The sequence below is a fragment of the Pseudonaja textilis genome, chromosome 6, assembly GCF_049901715.1.
Source record: "Pseudonaja textilis isolate UNSWEBS1 chromosome 6, rPseTex1.2, whole genome shotgun sequence".
NCBI classification, from domain to species: Eukaryota; Metazoa; Chordata; class Lepidosauria; order Squamata; family Elapidae; genus Pseudonaja; species Pseudonaja textilis.
Window position 1 is genome coordinate 59,830,182 of NC_141995.1, and position 22,050 is coordinate 59,852,231.

Consider the following 22,050-nt stretch of genomic DNA (forward strand, 5'->3'; position numbering starts at 1 on the left):
TCTTTATGTATGAAAAGCTTTGAAATGTTCTTTTACCACAGAATATACTGAAGTGAAAATTTTCCCAATATGAAGTGCTAATCTCACACACAATCTTATCGGAGTCCTGAAAATGTTTGTTTGAAGTACAGATATCGTTCATTTTGCTATTAAAGTGAACCATGGGGAAACTAGTTTTTACTGACTGTAATAAAGGTTCTCATGGTATTTTTTTATTCAGATTTATTGAAGGGAAAGATACAAAACTTCAATTTTCCCCCTTTTGATTTTGTCAACAATTGAATCTGTTAACATGAAATAAATCTTTGAAACACATTAAAGTTGCATTTAAAATTGATATTAGACTTCTTAGGCATAATAATATACTATACAATTGTCTATTGGGAGATTAACATACAGCGTTTTATTTTTATTTTATTTATTTATTTATTTTGATTTGTCAATCGCTTACAAGATAATAGGTATAAGTATATGCATAGTTATGAATACATGAAATGAGTACATATAAGTAAAATAAAAAGAAACAATAGGACAGGGATGATAGGCACATTGATGCGCTTATGCACACCCCCTGCAGACCTCTTAGGAAAGGGGTGAGGTCAATAGTAGACAGTCTAAGGTTAAAGTTTTTGGGGTTTCGGGAAGAAACCACAGAATCAGGTAGAGTATTCCAGACATTGACCACTCTGTTGCTGAAGTCGTATTTCCTGCAATCAAGTTTGGTGTGGTTAACCTTGAGTTTGTATCTATTGTTTGCTCTTGTGTTGTTATGGTTGAAGCTGAAGTATTCATTGACATGTAAGTCATTGCAATGTATGATTTTATACACTATACTTAGATCAGACCAAAGATAGCGTAATTCAAGATATTCTAGGTCTAGAATTTCAAGTCTGGCATAACGAGTAGAGGAGTGTAGAACTCTTCTTGTGAAATATTTCTGGACTTTCTCAACTATGTTAATATCAGATATGTAATGTGGGTTCCAGACTGATGAGCTGTATTCGAGTATTGGTCTAGCAAATATTTTGTATGCTCTAATTAGTAGTGTGATGTTACCAGAGAAAAAGCTACCTAGGATTAGGTTAACAACTCTTAATGCCTTTTTGGCTATGTAGTTACTGTGGGCTCTAACACTTAGATCATTAGAGATAAGTATTCCAAGGTCCTTGACAAAGTTTGGATCATCAACAAGGTCTTGACTATTCAGCTTGTGTTTTATTTTCTGATTTTTTCTGCCAATACGTAAGACAGAGCATTTATTTGTTGAGATTTGAAGTTACCATTTGATTGACCATTCTGATACATCGTCAAGATCTTTTTGAAGGGTAGCAGTATTGGTGCTGAATAGCTTTACATCATCAGCAAAGAGAACACAGTCGCTCTTAATATGATCACAGAGGTCATTTATGTAGAGTATGAAGAGAGTTGGTCCTAGAACACTGCCTTGGGGGACACCACTATTGACAGATACAGAATTTGATAGGACGCTCCCAGTTTTGACCATTTGTTGTCTGTTTGACAGGAATGCTTCTATCCAGTTATGCAGTTGTCCAGAGATACCAGAGTTGTCCAGAGTGTTTTCTAGAAGTCTGAATGTGTTGTGTATGTGTGTATGTATATATATAATTATACTATGACTTGAGATTCAAACGCATAATAATTAATGATATAAAAGCTTTCTTGGTAAGCACCAACTTTAGGAACCTTAGATTCAAAATAAAATCTGGGTTTAATGTGATTTTAGTCTCAATTTAATCTAAGTGATTATGACTTCCATTTTATCTCACAAAGTGTGTGTGTGTGTGTGTGTATGTGTGTGTAAATCCCTTGATTTCAAAAAATCTTCCTAGATGAAATAACAGAGCAATCCAATCTAATATTAATAATACTAAATATTAATAATATACTAATTGGACTAAATAACCTACAGTACAAGATCTCTTCCAACTCTGTTATTCTGCATTTTGTATTTTAACATACAAATTGTGTTAATCTAATAAAGTGACAATCATTTGTAAAGTTTGTATTAAACTATTTTTAGCATGGTGGTTACAAGTCTAAAAATACATCCAGTGAAGTATTATAAAAAGCTGCTCTCCACTCTCTGTCATTAATTGGAAGATCACATTACATGAACTCTATGGTCTTATAACTTTGACTACCATTTTTATTAAAGTATACATCGATGCTGCATTAATTTAATTTATTTATTATTTTGTTTAGAAAGAAAATATAGTCCTAACAAGCGCTCTCAGTAAATTCATTAATCAAAACATAAAATGGCCATTCATTAATAGTTCATAGTTCTATTGTTTAGCAAGTTCCAATTATAAAAGAAATGTATGTCTTCTGTGAAAAACATTAGGGCTAATATGTGTATTTCTCTAAAATGTAAGTGGTTTCAGAAGTATCAATGAAAAACTATCAATTATCAAAATAAGTATTAGAAACTTGACATTTTAGTTGATAAATAAATCATTTTAAGATATCCCATGAAAACATTTCTCTATTTTATAAAAAATATCATCTCCCCTTATTTTTTCTTGGTTGAATTTATGCTCCACTTTTTCTCTAGGAATAGTCAAGGTAGTGTTCATGAGAGATTTCCATAATTTTATAATTGTTTGACAAATTTGGGACAAGAAAATGTGACTTGTCCAAAATCAGACAGTGAGTTTCAAGGTGAATTATGAACCTGAACCTACATTTCTTAGTACTAACCCAACACCTTGATCCTTTCACTCTATACCATGGGTATCAAACTCAATTTCATTGAGGACCACATCAGGGAGGGCATGGCTGGGAAAAGCATGGCCAGGATAAGCATGGCCAGGGTGGGTGTGGCCAGTTGACATCACTTGTGTCAGGGGCACCTGTGTTGGCAAGTGCGAAGATAGGACTTCCCTGAGACCCACCCTTACATTATAATCTCCTTCCTTCCTTCCTTCCTTCCTTCCTTCCTTCCTTCCTTCCTTCCTTCCTTCCTTCCTTCCTTCCTTCGTTCCTTCCCTTTTCCTTCTCCTTTTTTCTTCATTCCCCTCTTTCCTTATTTTTACTTTCTTGCTCTCATCCCGTCTTTCCTTCTTTTTTTGTCTTTCCTCTTTCCCTTTCTCCTTTCCTGTCCCTTCTTGCATGCTCAAATGCAAAAGGGGAAACATTTCTCCTTTTGTTTTGTTTTTAGTTTGTTTTGATAGTGAAAACGTGTGGCCTTCCCGAGCTCTGTCCTTTTCTGTTTCCAGGGTGAGTCTGGGGGCCAGATCTAAGTACCCTGCAGGCCAGATCCGGCCTGCGGGCCTGTACCTTACCTATTTATTTATTTCTTATCACTTTTACACCCTCTCAACTTACCCATTCTTTGGGGTTCACAATAATATAGTAAAACTATAAAGCCACATCATTAAGGTCATTAGAACATTCTACATCCATCTCCAGAAAGATAACACCTCCTCAAACAAATGACAGGCAAAGAGCCATTGTATTTTCAAAGGATTATCAGAGAAAGTATGTTTTCCATTTAGGTGGTTAACATATAAGTCATCTAGATCATGTGAAGGATGAGAAAGATATTATACACAAAACTATTATGATATATTTATAGTATTTCATTATTAATGTTTACATTCAACAAATTCTTAGTTTAGGCTTTAATTGAGCAATAACGTCAGAATAGATTGTCTTAATGACCATCCATCTGGAAGTACCAGCTTCATAGAAATGAGAAAATAACTTTTAATACATTTCCCATGCTAGTGAAAAAGTATGATTCCCAATGTTACAACTATCTTCACTGAGCTGTAGCATATAAATAAACATTGGCCTTGTTTTAATACAAGTAATCTAAAGTCCAAATTATTTCTCTGAATACAGTTGGGAAAAAGTTTTTCATTTATTTCTAGATGGCTTTAATATCTGATGCTGAATTAATATTGATTATACATATTTTAATCTTTGCCACTTATTTCATTTGGTTTCTCACTTTGCACATTCAGCAACTGTGATTCTTTATTTATGAAATAGCTTCTCTAAATCCTTTCATCTGTTCATTCACTGCTAGCCAGAAATTATCTAGTACTTGTATTCTCTTTAGTAGATAATTTTCTAATAGAAAGGCTTTTTTTCCATTTCAGAGTCTTACCACCTAAGAAAGATATTATATGATCTGAATGCTAAGAATCTCTAGATTTATAACTATTCTTTGTTTCATGCAATGTAGGATGAGTCTAAAAGCTATTTTGATTCATTTTCTGCAATTTTGCCATATGTAGCAAAAGTAAATTATATATAACAACTGTCTGCTGCATCTCATTACAACAATATATAGTGCATTTGTCTCATTCAAAAAGGAATAAGTTGGGCTGCTGATTTGATGTCTAAATATATAGTGTTAAACAAAGATGTATGTGTGAGGTCAGTGATTTTAGACAGCAACTTTTAATGTCCTAAGATCTCTCTCTCTCTCTCTCTCTCTCTCTCTCTCTCTGTGTGTGTGTGTGTGTGTGTGTGTGTGTGTGTGTGTGTAAATGTGCCAAAATATATAAAGAAACGCTCAACCTCAGAAGGTTGAGAGTTCAATTGTAGGCAGCAACAGATATTTATCAGGGCATAAAGATAAAATACCTGCAGTAATTTCCTCATAGCCATCACACAATGATCTATTTCCAAGCAATCCACAGATTCACATAATTCTTCTATTCATATCATTTAACTATTTCCCTTATCATCTGTTCCGTTGTGAAGATTTCAATGAAATTTGCTTAATGCAGATATTTTCCTAGAATAAGAGTGTTTAGGTTACTGTACATTTTCATTCCTTCTATGTTAGAGTATATACATTTCTTTCTTACTTCTTACTTCAAGTTGTCTTTTCTTTCTCTTTCATAATCTGGACCAATTAACTTAGTATTATTAAATTTATTAAGTATGGGAAATAAGAGGCTGAACCAGGGCTTAGTGCAACAAGGTTTATTTACAAGGGCTGAACGTGCTTGCTCAGCCTGGGACTGGCTCGCAGCGAACAGCTCAAGGGCTGGACCCAGCAGCCTGCTTTTATAGCAGGCTGCTGGGGAAACCCAGCCAATGAGGAGGGGCAGCCGCCCCTGCAGCGCGAACGGACCTTGGTGGGAACTTCTTCAAGGTCCAGGGACATAACACCCCTTCCCCCCAGATGCGAACACGCATAGTCCTTGAGGTATACGGGAGGCTTGTGCTGACGCCCAGAGCGGCGCAACTCTGGTGTGCTGTTCAGTGGATCAGAGTCCGTTGGCGACTGTTGGCTCGATGATGAGTCCCGAGTACCACCCTCGGTCGGAGTAGGTCCGGGGTCAGTAGGGCTGGACGCTGGGAGTGTCCTCACGCCGTCTGGTTCGGATGGGTTGGACGCTAGGTCGCCGCAGTCATCATTTGGATTCTCTGGTCCGGCTGGAGACGTTAGCAGGTCATCGGAGTCGATGTCGCTGTGTGGAAGTTGCAGCGGACTCTCACCGGTCTGTGCCCCCGAGTCGCGGCTGACAAGGGTGCCCTGGCGTCTCCGAAGCTGGTCCAGATGTCGTCTCCAGACCCGGCCATCTTCCAGCTTAACCCGGTATGATCTGGGTCCTGTGATGGCTACGATTTCTCCTGGGATCCACAATGGGTCGCCAGCGAAGTTTCTCGCGAACACGGGTTCCTGCAAGACAAAATGCCTACTCCCCGATGTGGAAGCGAGAGGAGAGTCAGGGCAGTAATGTGGGTGGAGCCTGTCCAATACAGTTCGCAGGCGTCTGCCCATCAGAAGCTCGGCCGGGGACTTGTTGGTTACTGTGCAAGGGGTTGAATGCTGGCTTAACAGGAAACAGGATAGTTTGTGGTGACAGTCATCCTTGTTGAACCTGGCCAGGGCTTCTTTAGTGGTCCTAACAGCTCTCTCTGCTAGCCCATTACTGGCAGGATGAAAGGGGGCCGTGAAGATGTGACGAATGCCCAGGTTGGCCGTAAAACGACTGAATTCGGTTGACGCGAGGGGACCATTGTCGGAAACAATGGAGTCTGGTAGACCGTGCGTTACTTAACAGGCGAGTCAATGCCTTGATGACTGCTTGTGAAGTGGTCGTGGATAGTTGTGCCACATCAATCCACTTTGAGTAAGAGTCTACGACCACGAGGAACATTTTGCCATGCAATGGGCCCGCGAGGTCGATGTGAATCCTGGACCAGGGTGCGTTGGCACTTTCCCACTTGGTGGGGGTGGCAATTGAGGGGATGGACGGGAAACCTGGCAGGGATGGCAGGAGCTTACCCATTTGTTGATGTCCTCATCAAGGCCGGGCCACCAAATGTAGCTTCGCGCCAACGCCTTCATTCTGACGATGCCAGGGTGGCCTTCATGCAACGCCTCCAGCACTCGGGTACGCAGAGATGTCGGGATGACCACTCGAGTGCCCCATAGCAGGCAGCCCTGTAAGCTCGACAGTTCCTGTAAGCGGGTCTTAAATGGCGTGAATTTAGCTTCAATGTCACTGCCGGCCACCCCTCCTCACCCAGTCCAGTACCTGGGCGATCGCTTTGTCCGTTTTGGATTTATTGGCAATATCAAGGGCAGTGATTGGTAGGTCCAGTTGGGTGACTTCAAAAATGGCGTTGACCGGGCAGGGTCTTCAGCTGGGTCAGGCAGGGGCAGCGGCTAAGAGCGTCTGCGTGGGACAATGTTTTACCCGGGCGGTGCACAAGTCTATACGAGTATGCTGCTAGGAAAAGGGTCCATCTGGTCATTCTGGGGGACAGAATTTGAGGGGTCTGCTTGTCACCTGCTAGTAACCCTAAAAGCGGTTTGTGGTCGGTGACTAGCTCGAAAAGTGGCCAAAGAGAAATTCGTGAAATTTCTTCACCGCTGTAACAGCTGCCAAGGCTTCTTTATCAATTTGACTGTAATTGCGCTCTGTTGCAGAGAGCGTCCTGGAAAAAAAGCGATAGGGGCCTCGGAGCCGTTGGGCAGTCTGTGACTTAAAACTGCCCCAATGCCGAAAGGAGATGCGTCTGCTGCCAGTACTAATGGGAGGTTGGGGTCAAACTGGATAAGCACTGCCTCTGATGTGAGTAGCGACTTGACTGCGCGGAAAGCGGAGTCTTCTTTGTGTCCCCAGTGCCAAACCGTTTTTTATCCAGAAGTCTGTGGAGGGGTTCTGCCACAGAGGCTTTATGGGGCAGGAATGACGCGTAAAAGTTCAAGAGCCCCAAAAGGCCTGCAGTTCTGCTTTGGAGGTTGGAGTGGGTGCCTCGTGTATTGCCTTAACCTTGGACTCCAGGGGGTGAATGCCTGAGGCGTCAATTTTATAACCCAGAAAGTCCACCTGTCTAGTGGCAATGGCACATTTTTCTTTTTTAACTTGAGGCCATGCTGCCTGAACCTCTCCAGGACTGCTCTAACTCTCTGGAAGAGTTGGGGTCTGTTCCTGGCCGAGACTAAGATGTCATCGAAGTAGGGTACTACTCCAGGAAGGCCCTGTAAAATCCGCTCCATGAGGGATTGAAAATGCCTGGGGCAACACTTACGCCAAACTGGAGACGCTTGCACCGGAAAGCACCCCTGTGGGTGACAATGGTCTGAAGTTCTGCTGCTTGGTCATCAACAGGGAACTGTTGATATGCTTGAGACATGTCCAATTTGGCAAAGATAGTGCCAGGTTCAAAAGTATGTAATAAATGCTGAATGACGGGTACTGGATAAGCGCTAACTTGCAAGAATTTATTGATTGTGGTCTTGTAGTCTGAGCAAATTCTCAGGCTACCATCTTTTTTAGGGGTGTGACGATGGGCGTCTCCCATTTGGCGAAGTCTGTAGGCTCCAGGATCCCTTGTTTTAATAATTTATCTAATTCAAGGTCTAATTTAGGCCGAATGGCGAATGGAACTCTGCGAGGTTTTAACCGAATTGGGACTGCCTGGGGATCGACTGAAAATGAGATAGGGGTGCCATTATAACACCCTAACTCATCACTGAATACGTCTGAGTAATCAGCAAACAGGGAGTCCGTGTCAGAGGTTGAGGTAGCATGGACTCCTGTTAGACCTAACCCGAGGTGGGGAAACCAATCAAGTCCCAAAAGTGTAGGGAGGTTGCCGCTCACTACCACTAGAGGTAGGTGGCCCTTAAAGGTTTTAAAATTAACAAAAACTTGCCTCTGCCGATTACAGGAATGGTCTTCCCTGGTAGTCCTTTAGGCTAAGCTGGCACTTCTGGAGTCGGCTTCTTGATAGGCTGGGTTGAAGCTCCTTGAGGGTGTTCCAGGAAATAATGGAGAGCGCTGACCCCGTGTCAACCTCCATGTTGCAAGGTTTACCTTCTAATAAGACGGAAAGAGAGATTTTACTAATAGAATAGCAAGTTTGATTAGTGCGGCAGTTTAATACTTGCCTTTTGGGTCCGGCATGTGCGAATGAAGATGCCCTTTGTGCTGCGTTGTGTGAGGCTTGGCATACTCTTGCAATGTGCCCCTTCTTATGGCAGTTGTTGCAAGTGGCTCCTTTGAATTTGCATGTGGTCCTCAAGTGGGGTCCACCACAGGAAAGGCACAACGTGATGTGCTTGGATGGCCCGGTGTTATCCTGTCTGGTTCCTACCTGAGGGCGCCTGGCGTTTGTGAGGCGGTGAATGTCGGCCTCGTCACTCGGGTCTTCCTCATTGATCACCTCTTCTGAGTGGACGGAAACTGCTATTTGCTTGGTGACAGAACCTTGGATCTCGGTGGCTGAATGAGATGCCAGCTCCTCTGCCAGGGCTTCCTCGATGGCTTGAGCGAGGTTAAGGTCTTTTTTGGCGAGCAGCCGTCTTTGTAGGCGCGGGTCCTTGACCCCACAGACCAGCTGGTCTAGGAGCATGTCATCAAGGTAGCTGCCAAACCCACAATGGAGTGCTGCAGTCCTGAGAGCAGCCATGTACTGATTGATGCTCTCTTTGTCCCCCCTGCTTCCTCATTCTGAAGGTGAAACGTCTGGCAATCTGTGAAGGTCTAGGAGAATAGTGGTTAGTAAGGATTTCTAACAGTTCTGTCCAGGGGACATTTTTTAACTCACGTGGAGCCACAAGAGCTGTGGCTGTATCGAAAACGATGGCTCCACAGTAGGTCAGGAAATGTGCTTTCTTTCGGTGTTCCCCTGCCTCAGCCAATCCGATGGCGTCGATGTAATAATTAAATCGATTCTTGTATGATTCCCACTTCTCCTCATCTGGCTTGAATGCTGGGAAGGCTGGATTGGCGTTCATGTTGTAGGTCTGCTGGTTAACCTGTTGGGGAAAAAATGCTCTCTCTCTGGGTAGCAGTAGAGGTTTGGTGCCTGTGCTAGGCAAGTGCTCTCTCTCTCTGGGGTAGCAGTAGAGGTTTAGTGCCTGTGCTAGGCAAGTGACTTCAGCTCTGGTGAAATTTCGCAATTCCCTTCTCTCTCTGGGGATCAGAAGGTGTTTAGACTGCAACGGTCGTTGGTAGCGTCTTTTGAAATTCGCGCCTGTGTGGGCGTTAGTGACTTCGTAATACAACGCTGTGTTGTATTTGAATGTGCTTCAGCTGACAGCTATTCGAATTTCGCGCCTAAACGGCACGAGCGGCTGCGGCTCGCAGCGCTTCTCACTCTCGCTGGCTTGTTCACTGATCGCTTTCTCTCTGGGCTGCGATCAGCGTTTGCCCTATTTTAGCTGACCGCCCTCTCTCTGGGCTGCGGATCAGCGTTATAGTGATTCAGCGTTCGTTCTCATTTCGGGCTGATCGCTCTCTCTGGGTTGCGGTCAGCGCTTGCCCTATTTTGGCTGATCGTTCTCTCTCTCTGGGCTGCAGATCAGCATATTAGTGATTCAGCGTTGCAGCTTGCCTCTGGTAGCCATCCCACCCTCGTCGCCAGTATTAAGTATGGGAAATAAGAGGCTGAACCAGGGCTTAGTGCAACAAGGTTTATTTACAAGGGCTGAACGTGCTTGCTCAGCCTGGGACTGGCTCGCAGCGAACAGCTCAAGGGCTGGACCCAGCAGCCTGCTTTTATAGCAGGCTGCTGGGGAAACCCAGCCAATGAGGAGGGGCAGCCGCCCCTGCAGCGCGAACGGACCTTGGTGGGAACTTCTTCAAGGTCCAGGGACATAACAAAATTTGCCAGTTCAGTTAAAATTTTGGAATTGAATACAGAAAATTATTCAAGTTCTTTAAGTTATAAACGATATCGGAATGAAGTTGATGCAAATTATTTGTGGTAGTTTCTTAGGATCTTAATTGCTTCCTGACACCAAATCCCAGCAGATTCAAATTTTTCCAGTTGAACAGCTATTTAAAGCAGAGTCGGGAAATAGTAATTCCTGTTCAATTAATGTTATTCCAGAGTAAGTCTGATTAAATATGCTTCTTATATTCACATCGTTATTACCCTACGTCTGAGAAACTTAAATTATATGATTTTTTTAAATTCCAAAAATGCATGTGATACTGCTTGTTTTCCTAGAGAGTTTTAGTGGTTGTCTACATATTCTAAAAACAAAATGAAACCAAACAAAAGGAAGTAGCATTCCTAGCCTGTTCACATTTTAAATATGTATGCCAAATTACTGATATTTGTAAATTTGAAGAAAGAGATAGATGATAGGTCTATAGATAGTCATCATTTGAATTCTATATTATGTTTTGTTGTGTGTCCCGCTGGGAATTAGAGCTATCAAATTTGAATTGCCAAGATTTGGATAAATGTTAGATAGCAGCAAAATAGTACAGAAAATGCTGTGGTATTTTTAAATTGAATAATTATACACATTTTTGCAACTGAGATGTCCAGTAGTTCTGCTGGTAACATAGTATTGTTTTTATTTATTTATTTAGTTTAGTTTGTCAAGCATGTATGAGAAAAGAAGTATAAGTGTGAACATAACATATAAACATATAAGTATAAACTGATATAATAACATAATCAATGAGTATGAATAAATGGGAACAGTAAGACAGGGATGGTAAGCACGCTGGTGCGCATATGCATTGCCTCTTACAGACCTCTTAGGAATGGAGTGAGGTCCACAGTAAACAGTTTAATGTAACAACAGAGTCAGATAGTGAGTTCCAGACGTTGACCACTCTGCTGCTGAAGTTGTATTTTCTGCAATTGAATTTGGAGTGGTTTACTTTGAGTTTGTATCTATTGTTTGCTTGTGTATTGTTGTGGTTGAAACTGAAGTAGTCATTGACAGTTAGGACATTGAAGCAGACAATTTTGTGTACTAAGCTTAAGTCAGACCGTAGGTGGCATAGTTCTAAATTGTCTAGGTCCAAAATTTCAAGCCTGGTGGCATAAGGTATTCTATTGCGAGCTGAGGAGTGGAGTACTCTTCTCATGAAATACCTCTGGACTCATTCAATTGTATTAATGTCCGTTATACAATATGGATTCCGGGCAGATAAACTGTATTCGAGAATTGGTCTGGCAAAGGTTTTGTATGCCCTAGTTTGTAGTCCAATGTTACTGGAGAAGAAGTTTCACAAAATGAGGTTAACAACTGTTAATTCCTTTTTGGCACAGCTGTTATAGTGAGCTCTGGGGCTTAGATCTTTTGAAATGAGTACTCCTAGGTCCTTGACATGTAATGGTATATATCCTAAAACAGTCCTAAAGCCAAGTGTATTCTACTATTTATTTATTTATGCATCAAAGTTGATGTGATTTCCTGAAGCCCATCTTAAACAAGGATTTAGAGTCCCTCCTAAGTTTTATCATTTACATTATATTGTATAAGCATGTTCTACACATTTATGTTGTCTGTTTCTGAATACTGTGAATATTCATTTGAAAATAAGGTATCAAATAACATATACATGGAATTGTAGTCTTAAACTGATACCCATTATCTTTTTAGTTAGAACTGATCATATGATTAGCACGTCATGAAAAAATTCTAGACATCTGTTTTATTTCTTTATTTATTAATCGTATTTAACCACCCTTCTTATAATAAAGTTTTCCATTAGCATTTTTATGGAGTTATGAAACATTATAAAATACAAAATACAAAGTAAATAGAGTGTGGGGAGGGGAAAGAAAAGTGAGGAGAAATGGAGGGGTGGAGAAAAAGCAGCGTTGACTCACAACTCTTTCTGTTACAGTAAAATAATGATCAAATCACAACTTTTTCCTTTTCCATAATAATATGAACAAGTCATTTCTATAAAGATCTATCATTCTAATCAGTAAAGCCAAAAGTCAGAGTTTTATTCTTTTCCACATCAAGCATGAAGTTCAGAAGTGGTTTCCATGTGGAAACCAAAATATTTACGTTTTTTTCTCCTTCTCACAATAAAATGATTCTAGGCGCCTTTTATTGACAGCAACCTAGAAATTATATCTCATCTCATTAAAATGCCATTTCCTTGATGGCATAGGCATGCTTTGAGAGACTTCCAGAAGCATGTCAAGGATAACCATTTTATTTAATTGTCTCTTTGACTACTCATTTCTGGGCAGTCATACCCTATTTTCAAAAGTTTTTTTATTTTAAATCACTAAGCCTATGTATGGATGTGCATTTGTGCCTGTATTTAAACAATATTAATGAATTCAATATACTGGTTTTTTTTTCTATATTTTAATTTTTATTCAAAAAATTAAAATAGAAACTGAAAAAAAGGAAAAAATATTTAAAAAAACATTGAAAAATGTGCTTAAAAATGGACACAAACACATATGCATATATTATCCCCTAATTGAATACTGATAAAGATACTGCAATAATATTAGTTTCCAACTCCTTGCGAAGCAATTCCAAAAATTTTAAACTTCTGACTGTATTTGAAATTCATTGACCTGCCGTTTATCTACTATATTAATTAAAAAGTGGTTAACAGGTAGAACAACAGCAAAAATAAAATTTCAAAATCCTCTACTAACAATCTATGATTGTATTTAACTTGTAGAAAGTTTACCACAGCTGTTTGCTTCTTAATAAAATCTCTTATCAATTGTCTGATTGAATATAATTAATCCACTAACCAAAATTGATCTATTTTCCCAAAAAAGATCCAGGTGGAATTGCTTCCCAGTTAAATATAATAAGTCAATTCCTCAATCTTATTCAATCTTCTTAAGAGAAACCAATTTATTGCTCATCTATTCTGTCAGCTCTAAGTCTGTAAGGTACATATTACTTTCAGTTTTCTCCACTGAATCTGCCAGTTTCAGACCTAGCTCCTTTTCTGAGTCTGATTTAGCGGCAGTTGCTTGCATCTGAACATGCTCTTTAGATTGATTTGTAACCATTGTTATTTTGTCAAGCTTTACTAAAGTTTTCAAATTGCAATTGTAGATTAAAAAGCATTCTTTCCTTGAACGCCTCTCAGAGAGCTTTGTCTGTAAATACTCTACCTGACTGTGGTTTCTTCCTCAAACCTGAAAAACTTTAACCTTAGACTGTCTACTATTGACCTCACCCCTTTCCTAAGGGGTCTGTAGGGGGTGTGTGCATAAGTGCATCAATGTGCCTACCGTCCTTTTCCTATTGTTTCTTTATATCTTTCTTATAGGTATCCATTTCATGTATCCATAACTATGTTTATACTTATACCTGTTATAATCGCTTGACAAAATAATAAAATAAAATAAAACAATAAAATAAAATAAAATAATAAAATAAAATAATAAAATAAAATAAAATAAAATAAAATAAAATAAACTTACATTGTTTGCTCCCCTAGAGCTCCTGTAGCTTAGCAATGAAAGATGAAAAGTTCTTCAAGAACAGAACGTTCCTCACATTAAAAATAAAGAAAAAGGAGAAGATTTTGATCCAAGATTAAAATAAAATTTAAGAAAATTTAGAAGTTAACAAAACAATAAAATTCCTACAGTGAGAGTCCAATATAGATGTAAATCAAATCAAGACACTTTCACTACCCAGGAACGCACAACTATGAAGAAACAATCGTAAAGCAACAGAGTAGCTCAAACGAAAATGACAGAAAAAGAAAAATGCATCAAATCCAGCAAGAGTTAGAATAAATCAGATTCAACCAGTTGGCTAACTTTGGCTAAATCAGATTCAACTAGTTGACTAACCACTTGGTTAAAGATAAAAAGCCAAGTAAAATAGAAATTTCAAAAAGTTCAATTAAAACCAAGGTATTCCCCCCCCCCCCGCCACCCAAAACGAGCAAGAGACGGAGGCCAAACTTTATGGCCGTTCCTATTGGAAACTACAATCTTCAAGATTTGTTTTCCCAGGTGGGTCCACAGTCATCCCAAAGTTGTCCCAATATTGAAATATTATTTATTCATCTTGCTCTTTTTTTCCTTTCTGCTCTACTTGGGGGGAGATATCATTGTTTCTTATATAGTTTTTAAGTTATCTACTATATTGTGAATTTGCTTATATTGTGACCTTAAAGTATTTTGTGTTTGGGCAGTACCAAATGTAATGAATGAATCAATGAATCAATGAACAGTAATTATGGATTGAATATATATATATATTCTTATATATATATCAGAAAACACACACACACACACACACATATATATATATATATATATATATATATATATATATATATATATATATATATTTGTTTTCTGAGGTTCTTGCGGGTATTTGTATGTAGATACTTGAATCTTACGTGGGAGAAAACCCGAACAACCAAAGATCCATATATATATATATATATATATATATATATATATATATATATATATATATATATATATATATATATATATATGCAGCTTTGTTCAGGTATTTTCCCACGTCATTGTATTTGTGCTTTTAAAGTTGTAGCAACGTTTGGCAGAATCTCATCTGCCATCATCCGGCTTCTATATGGCAGATGAGATTCTGCCGAAACGTTGCTACAACTTTAAAAGCACAACTACAATGAAGTGGGAAAATACCCGAGCAAAGCTGAATGCCATACATGTAAGTACCCACGAAAACTTAAGAACAGAAGCCTGATGGTGGCAGATGAGATTCTGCTGAAACGTCGCTACAACTTTAAAAGCACAGCTACTATGACGTGGGATATATATATATATATATATATATATATATTTTCCTAATGTCTATATGTTTGCTTGAAAAATAACAAAATAAAAGTAATGTAATGTGACCACATATAATTTCTACTGAAAATTGCCAAAATGGAGAAAATATAATTAACAAACAATATACAGATTTTTTTAAAAAATATATAAATACATGAGCAAAATATATCAGATTCATTTTTTTTTAATTGTGCAGTATCACTCTTATTTTTATTTTTCATTTTTCTTCTGTTCTTTTTCCCTTACATGCTGCAGTTGCTAACATATTATGGAGAGAGGAAGGTACTATTAAGTTTTTCTCCTTTCTATAATAATGAATTTGTCTCATATACATGTTATTTCTTACAAGCACACAATAGCTATTGTTATTGTATTTTAATTATGTCTTCATAAACTGCTGCTTCAGTTTAAATTGCTTGTCATTGCAAATAATGCAATATGGTTATTTTCATTCAGAAAAAAAATTCAGTATCTATGGGACATTATGCATTATCACAAGTAAATTCCAATGGAGGATATTTTCCTAAATATGCCCTTCTGCTTTCATAAACCATCCAGCTAATTATGTTATCTATTGTCAGAATGTTGACTGAGGGGTGTAAATCATCTTTTTTGTAAAGAATGATATCTTGTGAAGCTTCTAAAAAATTTTTATTATCTGGCGTCTTGAAGTTACAAATCTATTGATCTTTTAAGCTTGCGAAATTGGCAAATAGATAAAAAGAGCTTCATGCCTCTAATTGCTTCTTTGCTTCTAATAATATATACAATATTATATTATATATAATATATAAGAATGGACTTACAATTTAAATATAACTATCAAAATTTTAAAAAGATGTTTCTCACATGCAAAACCTATTTGGATTATCTCAGTAAAATATTTTAAGCATCAACATTAAACTTCAGTGTGTACAATATAGCAAAGAAAAATTTAAACAACAGAGTTCAAAAAAACTGAACTGAAGTTTAAATTGAACTGAAGTTTAAATAACAATAAAAGTGATAGAGATAAATCATTGAAAATATACAACATTTTATTTGTGTTTCATAGAATCTATGGAACATAAATAATATATTGTATGTTTTAAGAGATTTGTGATTTGGAATTTTCAAGTTTTACTGAATCTAATAGAAAGACTCATTCACAAGATGATGCTCTGTTTATTGTCTCTTATTCCTCTAACAGCAGTTTGATATTATTTTGTCACTGTTCCATATTCACTTACTGATTTCTTTGAGTAAAACTGTAAAAGCTGCCTAGATTTTTCTAACTCTTGCTATAACTATAGTATTTTACTATAGTATTTTACTAATTTAAAGCAAATCTTTCCATTTGATATAAGACAGGGATATGTTAAAATGAATCACAGAAACATGTCGAAAGATCAGGGACACATTGAACCTTTATGTATATCTCTGCTCTTGGTAAAGTTTTTATACTTTCATAGAACAGAACAAAATAACAGAGTTGGAAAGGATCTTCTAGTAACTAGTCCAACCCCCTGCCCAGACAGGAAACTATACCATTTCAGACAAATGGTTGTCCAATCTCTTCTTAAAGCTTGTCCAACAGAAGACAATATATGTGATTCAAAGCTGAACTGTTGGGTTCTTAGTGCTCTTAATTTGGTTTTTCTCTTGTAGATATTTCATTGTTATATTAGCTAATGCAATCAGTATGAAGGACCTGTGTTTTATTGGATGTTTTATACATCATTGTCTGTCTTAATGAAATTGTGTTTTTCTTCTTTATGGTGCCTTAATTAGGATATGTTTTCTTCCTGATTGCTTATCTAGTGTTGTTGTTTTGCTTCTTTGAGTGTTGACTGGGGAAGATAAAACACTAGAAGATTTGTTTCCTTCTTAGGGTTTTGACTGTGTTGGTAAAATGTTATGTGAGTGGGGTTTGTTTCTACACATCTATTGATAATTGATTCATCTAACTATCAAGCTTGTAGAAATTCCTTAGAATTTTATATTTCCTTGATCTAAGATGTTCAGTTTCCCACTTGAAAATGGTTAAATCTGTCATATTATGAACTTAAAACAGTTTTCATTATGTGTTCCGACTGCCAGTTTGTATGCATTCCATACAGTCTGCTAGTCTTCTGCCCATTGGATCTACATAATGACTGTTACAATTTTTGCATTAGATGACTCCTGATTAGATTTCTTTGGTTATTGGATCTTTTGGAATCCTTAACATGAAGTCTGATTTGCTTGGAGGCAGTTTGTTGGTTTAGGTGCTACAGTAATGCTGAGTGAATATAGTACAGCATAGTATAGTACTGTTCACTGTCCTGCAATATTTTCATTTCTTTATTTCATTAAATTTATTATAGCTTCCCACTCAAGTAGTCTCTCATTGTATAAGTACATTATAGTTTTTGCAGGTTATAATAGTTGCATTGCTGTGGGTTGTATAGTTAGGTACTTTTTGATTAAGTAGGGCATCCATCATATTGGAAATATTCTATAGGTGATATGTGTTCTCTTTCTTGCATATACCAAGTTATTGTGGTGTTTTGGTGCTTGTCTGAATGTTTCTGTACAGTTCCTTTTATGGATGTTTGGCTTGTGGTTAGTAAATGTTTGATAGTAAAACACTTTGTTAATGTGGATTTTTTTTTTCAAAAAGATGGGTCTCTAATTTGCCATTGCTTCCTCTGCTAATGACAATATCCAGAAAGATAGTGCATTGTTGATTCCTTGTTCTCCTGCAAATTTTATTATTTTCTTGGTTGTCTTCTTTAATTGCTTTTTTTTATTAGGATGAAAGTGTCATCTAACTAGCAGAATTTCACATTTGTATTGTGAAATTGCTACTGCTACTAGACATTGCATCATAGTTTCAGCTATGACTCCTAATAGTTGTGATCCCGTGGGTGTTTCCCTCTTTTGGTATATTTGTTGAGCTACAAGTAGGTGGTGAGAAAAAAAGGTCAGTCTATGAGTTCCATGGATCTTGATATTTAAATATTTGGTGTTCTCTGCTAGGCTGAAAGTAGTATAGTACTGCTGCAATGGGTTGTATTTCTAGTTCTGTATCTATGGATAGGGAAAGTGCTGGACATCATATAAAAACCATAATTTCATCCCCTTCTGTTCTTAGGTCTTTGATTTTCTGGAGGCACTATAGTATGAATTGATAGAGTATTCCCTCCTATCTATGAGAAGTCCAAGGTTTTTGGTGAGTTGATAGCTATATTGTTTGATGGGCACCCTGATAGTGATATGTTTGGACAAAATGGCTTGTGGATTTTTAGATACTTCATGGCAGTGTTTTAGAAAAGGTTGTATTCTTGTGCACTTGGATGAAATTAGATAACTTTCAGAAGCCTGATGTACTTCTCCCTGAATCTGGAACAGAGACAGATCACCTGATAGCCAGAAATATTTGATGTATGATTGCATCCTTTTAAACATTGGATTTACAGATTCAATAGAAAGGACTATAAATAGAATATAGGATTGAATATATTTCACTGGATAGGAAACTGATAGGGATATGTGGATGTCTGAAGGGGACTGGTGTGTTTGGACCCTATTTTTATAGGATTTGTCATAAACTGTAAAACATATTACACTTGGAGATATTTTCCTTTAAGTCTGTTTTTATATTGCATTTTTGTATTTAAATTCTGCTTGAATTATTTCATACTACGATAGTAGAGATTATAATGTGTTTCTGAAAGTGTACTTGGCTATCTTTGATGAAGGAACTTGTTTATAAATATTTGAGAGAAAATAAAATAACTGAAGTTGTTTAGCCTCATAATGAAAAGTCTGCAGGAAGACATACATCCAAGTCCAGAGAATACCAAGAACCCAGTCTGTCATTCCAAATGATAAAATAATTGCTTATTTGCTTAAAAAAATACCTGAGTATTAATCTTTTTTCCAGATCACTCTCTAGATTTATGAATGGCTATAAAATTGAATACAAATATTGTCTCTATCCTTGGTTTCACCTTCATTTGTTAGAAATCAAGAGGATTTCTAAATGGATATGCATTCTAAAATGCAATAAGAGTTTTATATCCTTGTAAATTGTCTACAATTATTGCAGGCTGTGTATCAGTGAAAGAATGGAAGAATTTGCAGTACTTAAGATAATAATATGAAGAAGAGAGGTTCTCATTATATCCTGACACAGAAAAGTTACAATGGATTTTACAGGAAATAATTCTGGTGTGTCTATAATCTGTTATCTAATGGCTAGTAATCCAAAGGAGGTATTTAATATCTTTCCTTCCCTAGAAAAAGTGGGAAATACACCCCAAAATGCACTGTGATCAGTACATGTGTATTCCATTTTTAAAATATTTAAAAAGCCTGATTTATACCCATATAAACCAGTCTTTTTGAAAGGTAGAGGTTTTTTTGTGGTGCTTTCTCCCAAATTAAATAAAATTAATTTCCATTGCTAGATCTGATCTTTTTAAAATATTGTACAAAAAATTATCAGATCAGAAATCTAGTGCTAAAAGTATATGGCCTGCTGAACACTAGTTTTCATGTTGGTATCCTGTGAGATACATTATCTTAAAAAATACTATCCCTGAAACTTTAGCTGTCCGATCCATTATACAAATGATACACTAATATTTATATAGAGAATGATGTTCTCCTAAAGTAAAATTATGACTGGCTGCAGTACATAATATATGCTACCGGATATGTAAAATGCTATTTTATATTATTACCATTGTTATTTTTTATGTCCTCACATAACTTTAATCCTTTTTAGTCTCAGATAATGGCACGTACAGTATAAGGGTTATTTCCATTTTACTTAAAAATAATTTCAGAGTGATATTCATGAGATCATTTGTTTGTCATTGGGGCTATTACATGAACTCTTGAATCTACATTTTTAAAAACCCTATACAATCAGAGTTACTAACTTCTCATGCATTAACAAATCAATCTCTTTGGCTTCTAATTAAAGTTTTGTTTAATCATCATTCATTAAGTCTTTAATATACTTTAACATATTTTTTGCTCCTAAGGTCTGGGAATTGGTAATATGTTCTATGTGTTTTATGAAGATGGAATCAAAGTGATACAACCAGTAGAATGTGAATTCCAGAGACACATTAAGCCTAATGAAAAGCTCCTTGGATTTCAGGCAAGTATTCTTAAAATTCAGTTATTAGGCTTTTTTTTTTTTTACCTCAGTAATGAAATCTGCCAAACACTGAATGAAAGACATTCTTCATTACCACTGAATTTTCATTATTTGTATCAGGACATCTGGAACAAATTTCCCATACAATATTATTGTTATTATTTAAAACAAATACCCAAAGCATTGGTGGAAATTTTTACACAAATCAAAAAGTATGTTACATTCTACTTTTATCATGTGAGGCTAAAATAGAGGGTGGAAAACCATGTATTGAAAAGTGCACTTTTAAATACGAATATTAAATATGGAAAGGATTTGCATAGTCCCTCTCAGATACGATGTGACTTAGAATGAGGAGATCACATCTTTCTCCTTCAGTCCTGGACACTTTTTACAGAGGCACAATTGAAAACGTTTTAACAAACTGCTTTACTATTTGGTTTGGTACCTCAAATAGAAAGTCCACACAGAGAGTGGTAAGGATAGCCGAGAAGATTATAGAAAGCCCATTATTCAAGATACTGCTTGTAAGCGCTTTGTGCTTAGAGCTCAAAGCATTGTTAGAGACTCCACATAACCACTTTACGGCCTTTTTCTGTTCCCCTCTGGGAGGACGATTCAAAGTACAATATTTCTAGCAGGACTAACAGATTCTGTAACATCTTTGTTCCCTATGCTATCTGGCTAGTAAACTCACAAGATTCATTTTTCTTCCCATATACACATATACGCCTGAACTAGACTGTGTTGTTTCTCTGTGTCATAAAATATATGTGATATATGCATAATTTTGTATTTATTCATTAATTTAGTCATGTTTATGTAGTGTATATTGAAGGTGGTGACCCTTTGAAAACTATATGCAACAAAATTGCATTTTAATGTATGCTGATTTGTGTATATTCAAAGTGAAAATAAAGTCATTCTAAGTCTTAGAAGAGTTTGCTTCTAACTTTAAGACAAAGTTGCACATTATTAATTAGATATAGTCTGATTCTATCCTGGATTGTTTGTACAAATAATTTCAACTATAATTTTTCATCTGGAAATATAAATATCTAAAAGAAAGCACCACTTAAAAATTTAATTCCAACCTTTATTTAATTCCAACCTGTATTTAATTCCAACCTTTTTTTTTTTTATGTACGGAGTCTTTATAAGTGGGATTAGGAAATTTATTTATATTTCATTTTGACATGTAATGATTCAGATTGTATCTTCACAGTATATCAGAAAAAAACTGTCAAAATGGAGTCTACAAAATTCTAGAATCAATTTTAAATTGTGTCTCTTAAAATATTCCATATGAGAGAAATCAGTTTTTTTCTTATTTTGTATGCCAAAGAAGTTGCTGTGAATGGAAATAAGATAGTTGCTTAACAACTCATCAGTGCCTGCTGCTTTTCCTTCACTTGAAGTCATAATCTTTGATAGCTCATAAGTATTGCTACAGCAGTCTGCTAGGATGCATCAAATAGAAGCCGTTATGTTGGGAATAAGTATCATCTGTATGCTAAAATATTTCCTGATGAGCTGTTCCTAAGAATATTATGAAGACAAATACAGGTACATGTGCCACAGTTCTAAGGGTTCTTTTTTAAAAAAAATATAGACATGAAGATTTTTTTTTTTTTAAAAAATACCTGCTGTAATATATTACATTATTTAACATAAAACTGTGTTTCTTTATTAGTATCGGAATATTAAAATTATTTCTACTCGTATTTCATAGCTGGTTTATAATGTGTTGTTAGGAATGTGATATTTACTAATGATCAGAGATAATATACAGTGTAAATCCCCGGAGCACTTCATATTTGGAAACTAAAAGGATGCTTAGAAGCATGCAGGGATGTTTACGGAATATTTGGCAATTGCCTTAAGGAAGCTGTTTT

The 22,050-nt window shown here is 36.8% G+C and overlaps 1 protein-coding gene across 1 annotated transcript in view; it reads left to right on the forward strand.

The window, feature by feature from the left end:
- FSTL5 (follistatin like 5) overlaps positions 1-22,050 on the forward strand; it is a 340,397-nt gene that overhangs the window by 277,702 nt on the left and 40,645 nt on the right. Inside the window, exons 11-12 of the mRNA XM_026699957.2 lie at positions 15,277-15,303; positions 20,037-20,155. Of these exons, the coding sequence (XP_026555742.1) occupies positions 15,277-15,303; positions 20,037-20,155 (146 nt within the window). The remainder of the gene's footprint in view (positions 1-15,276; positions 15,304-20,036; positions 20,156-22,050) is intronic.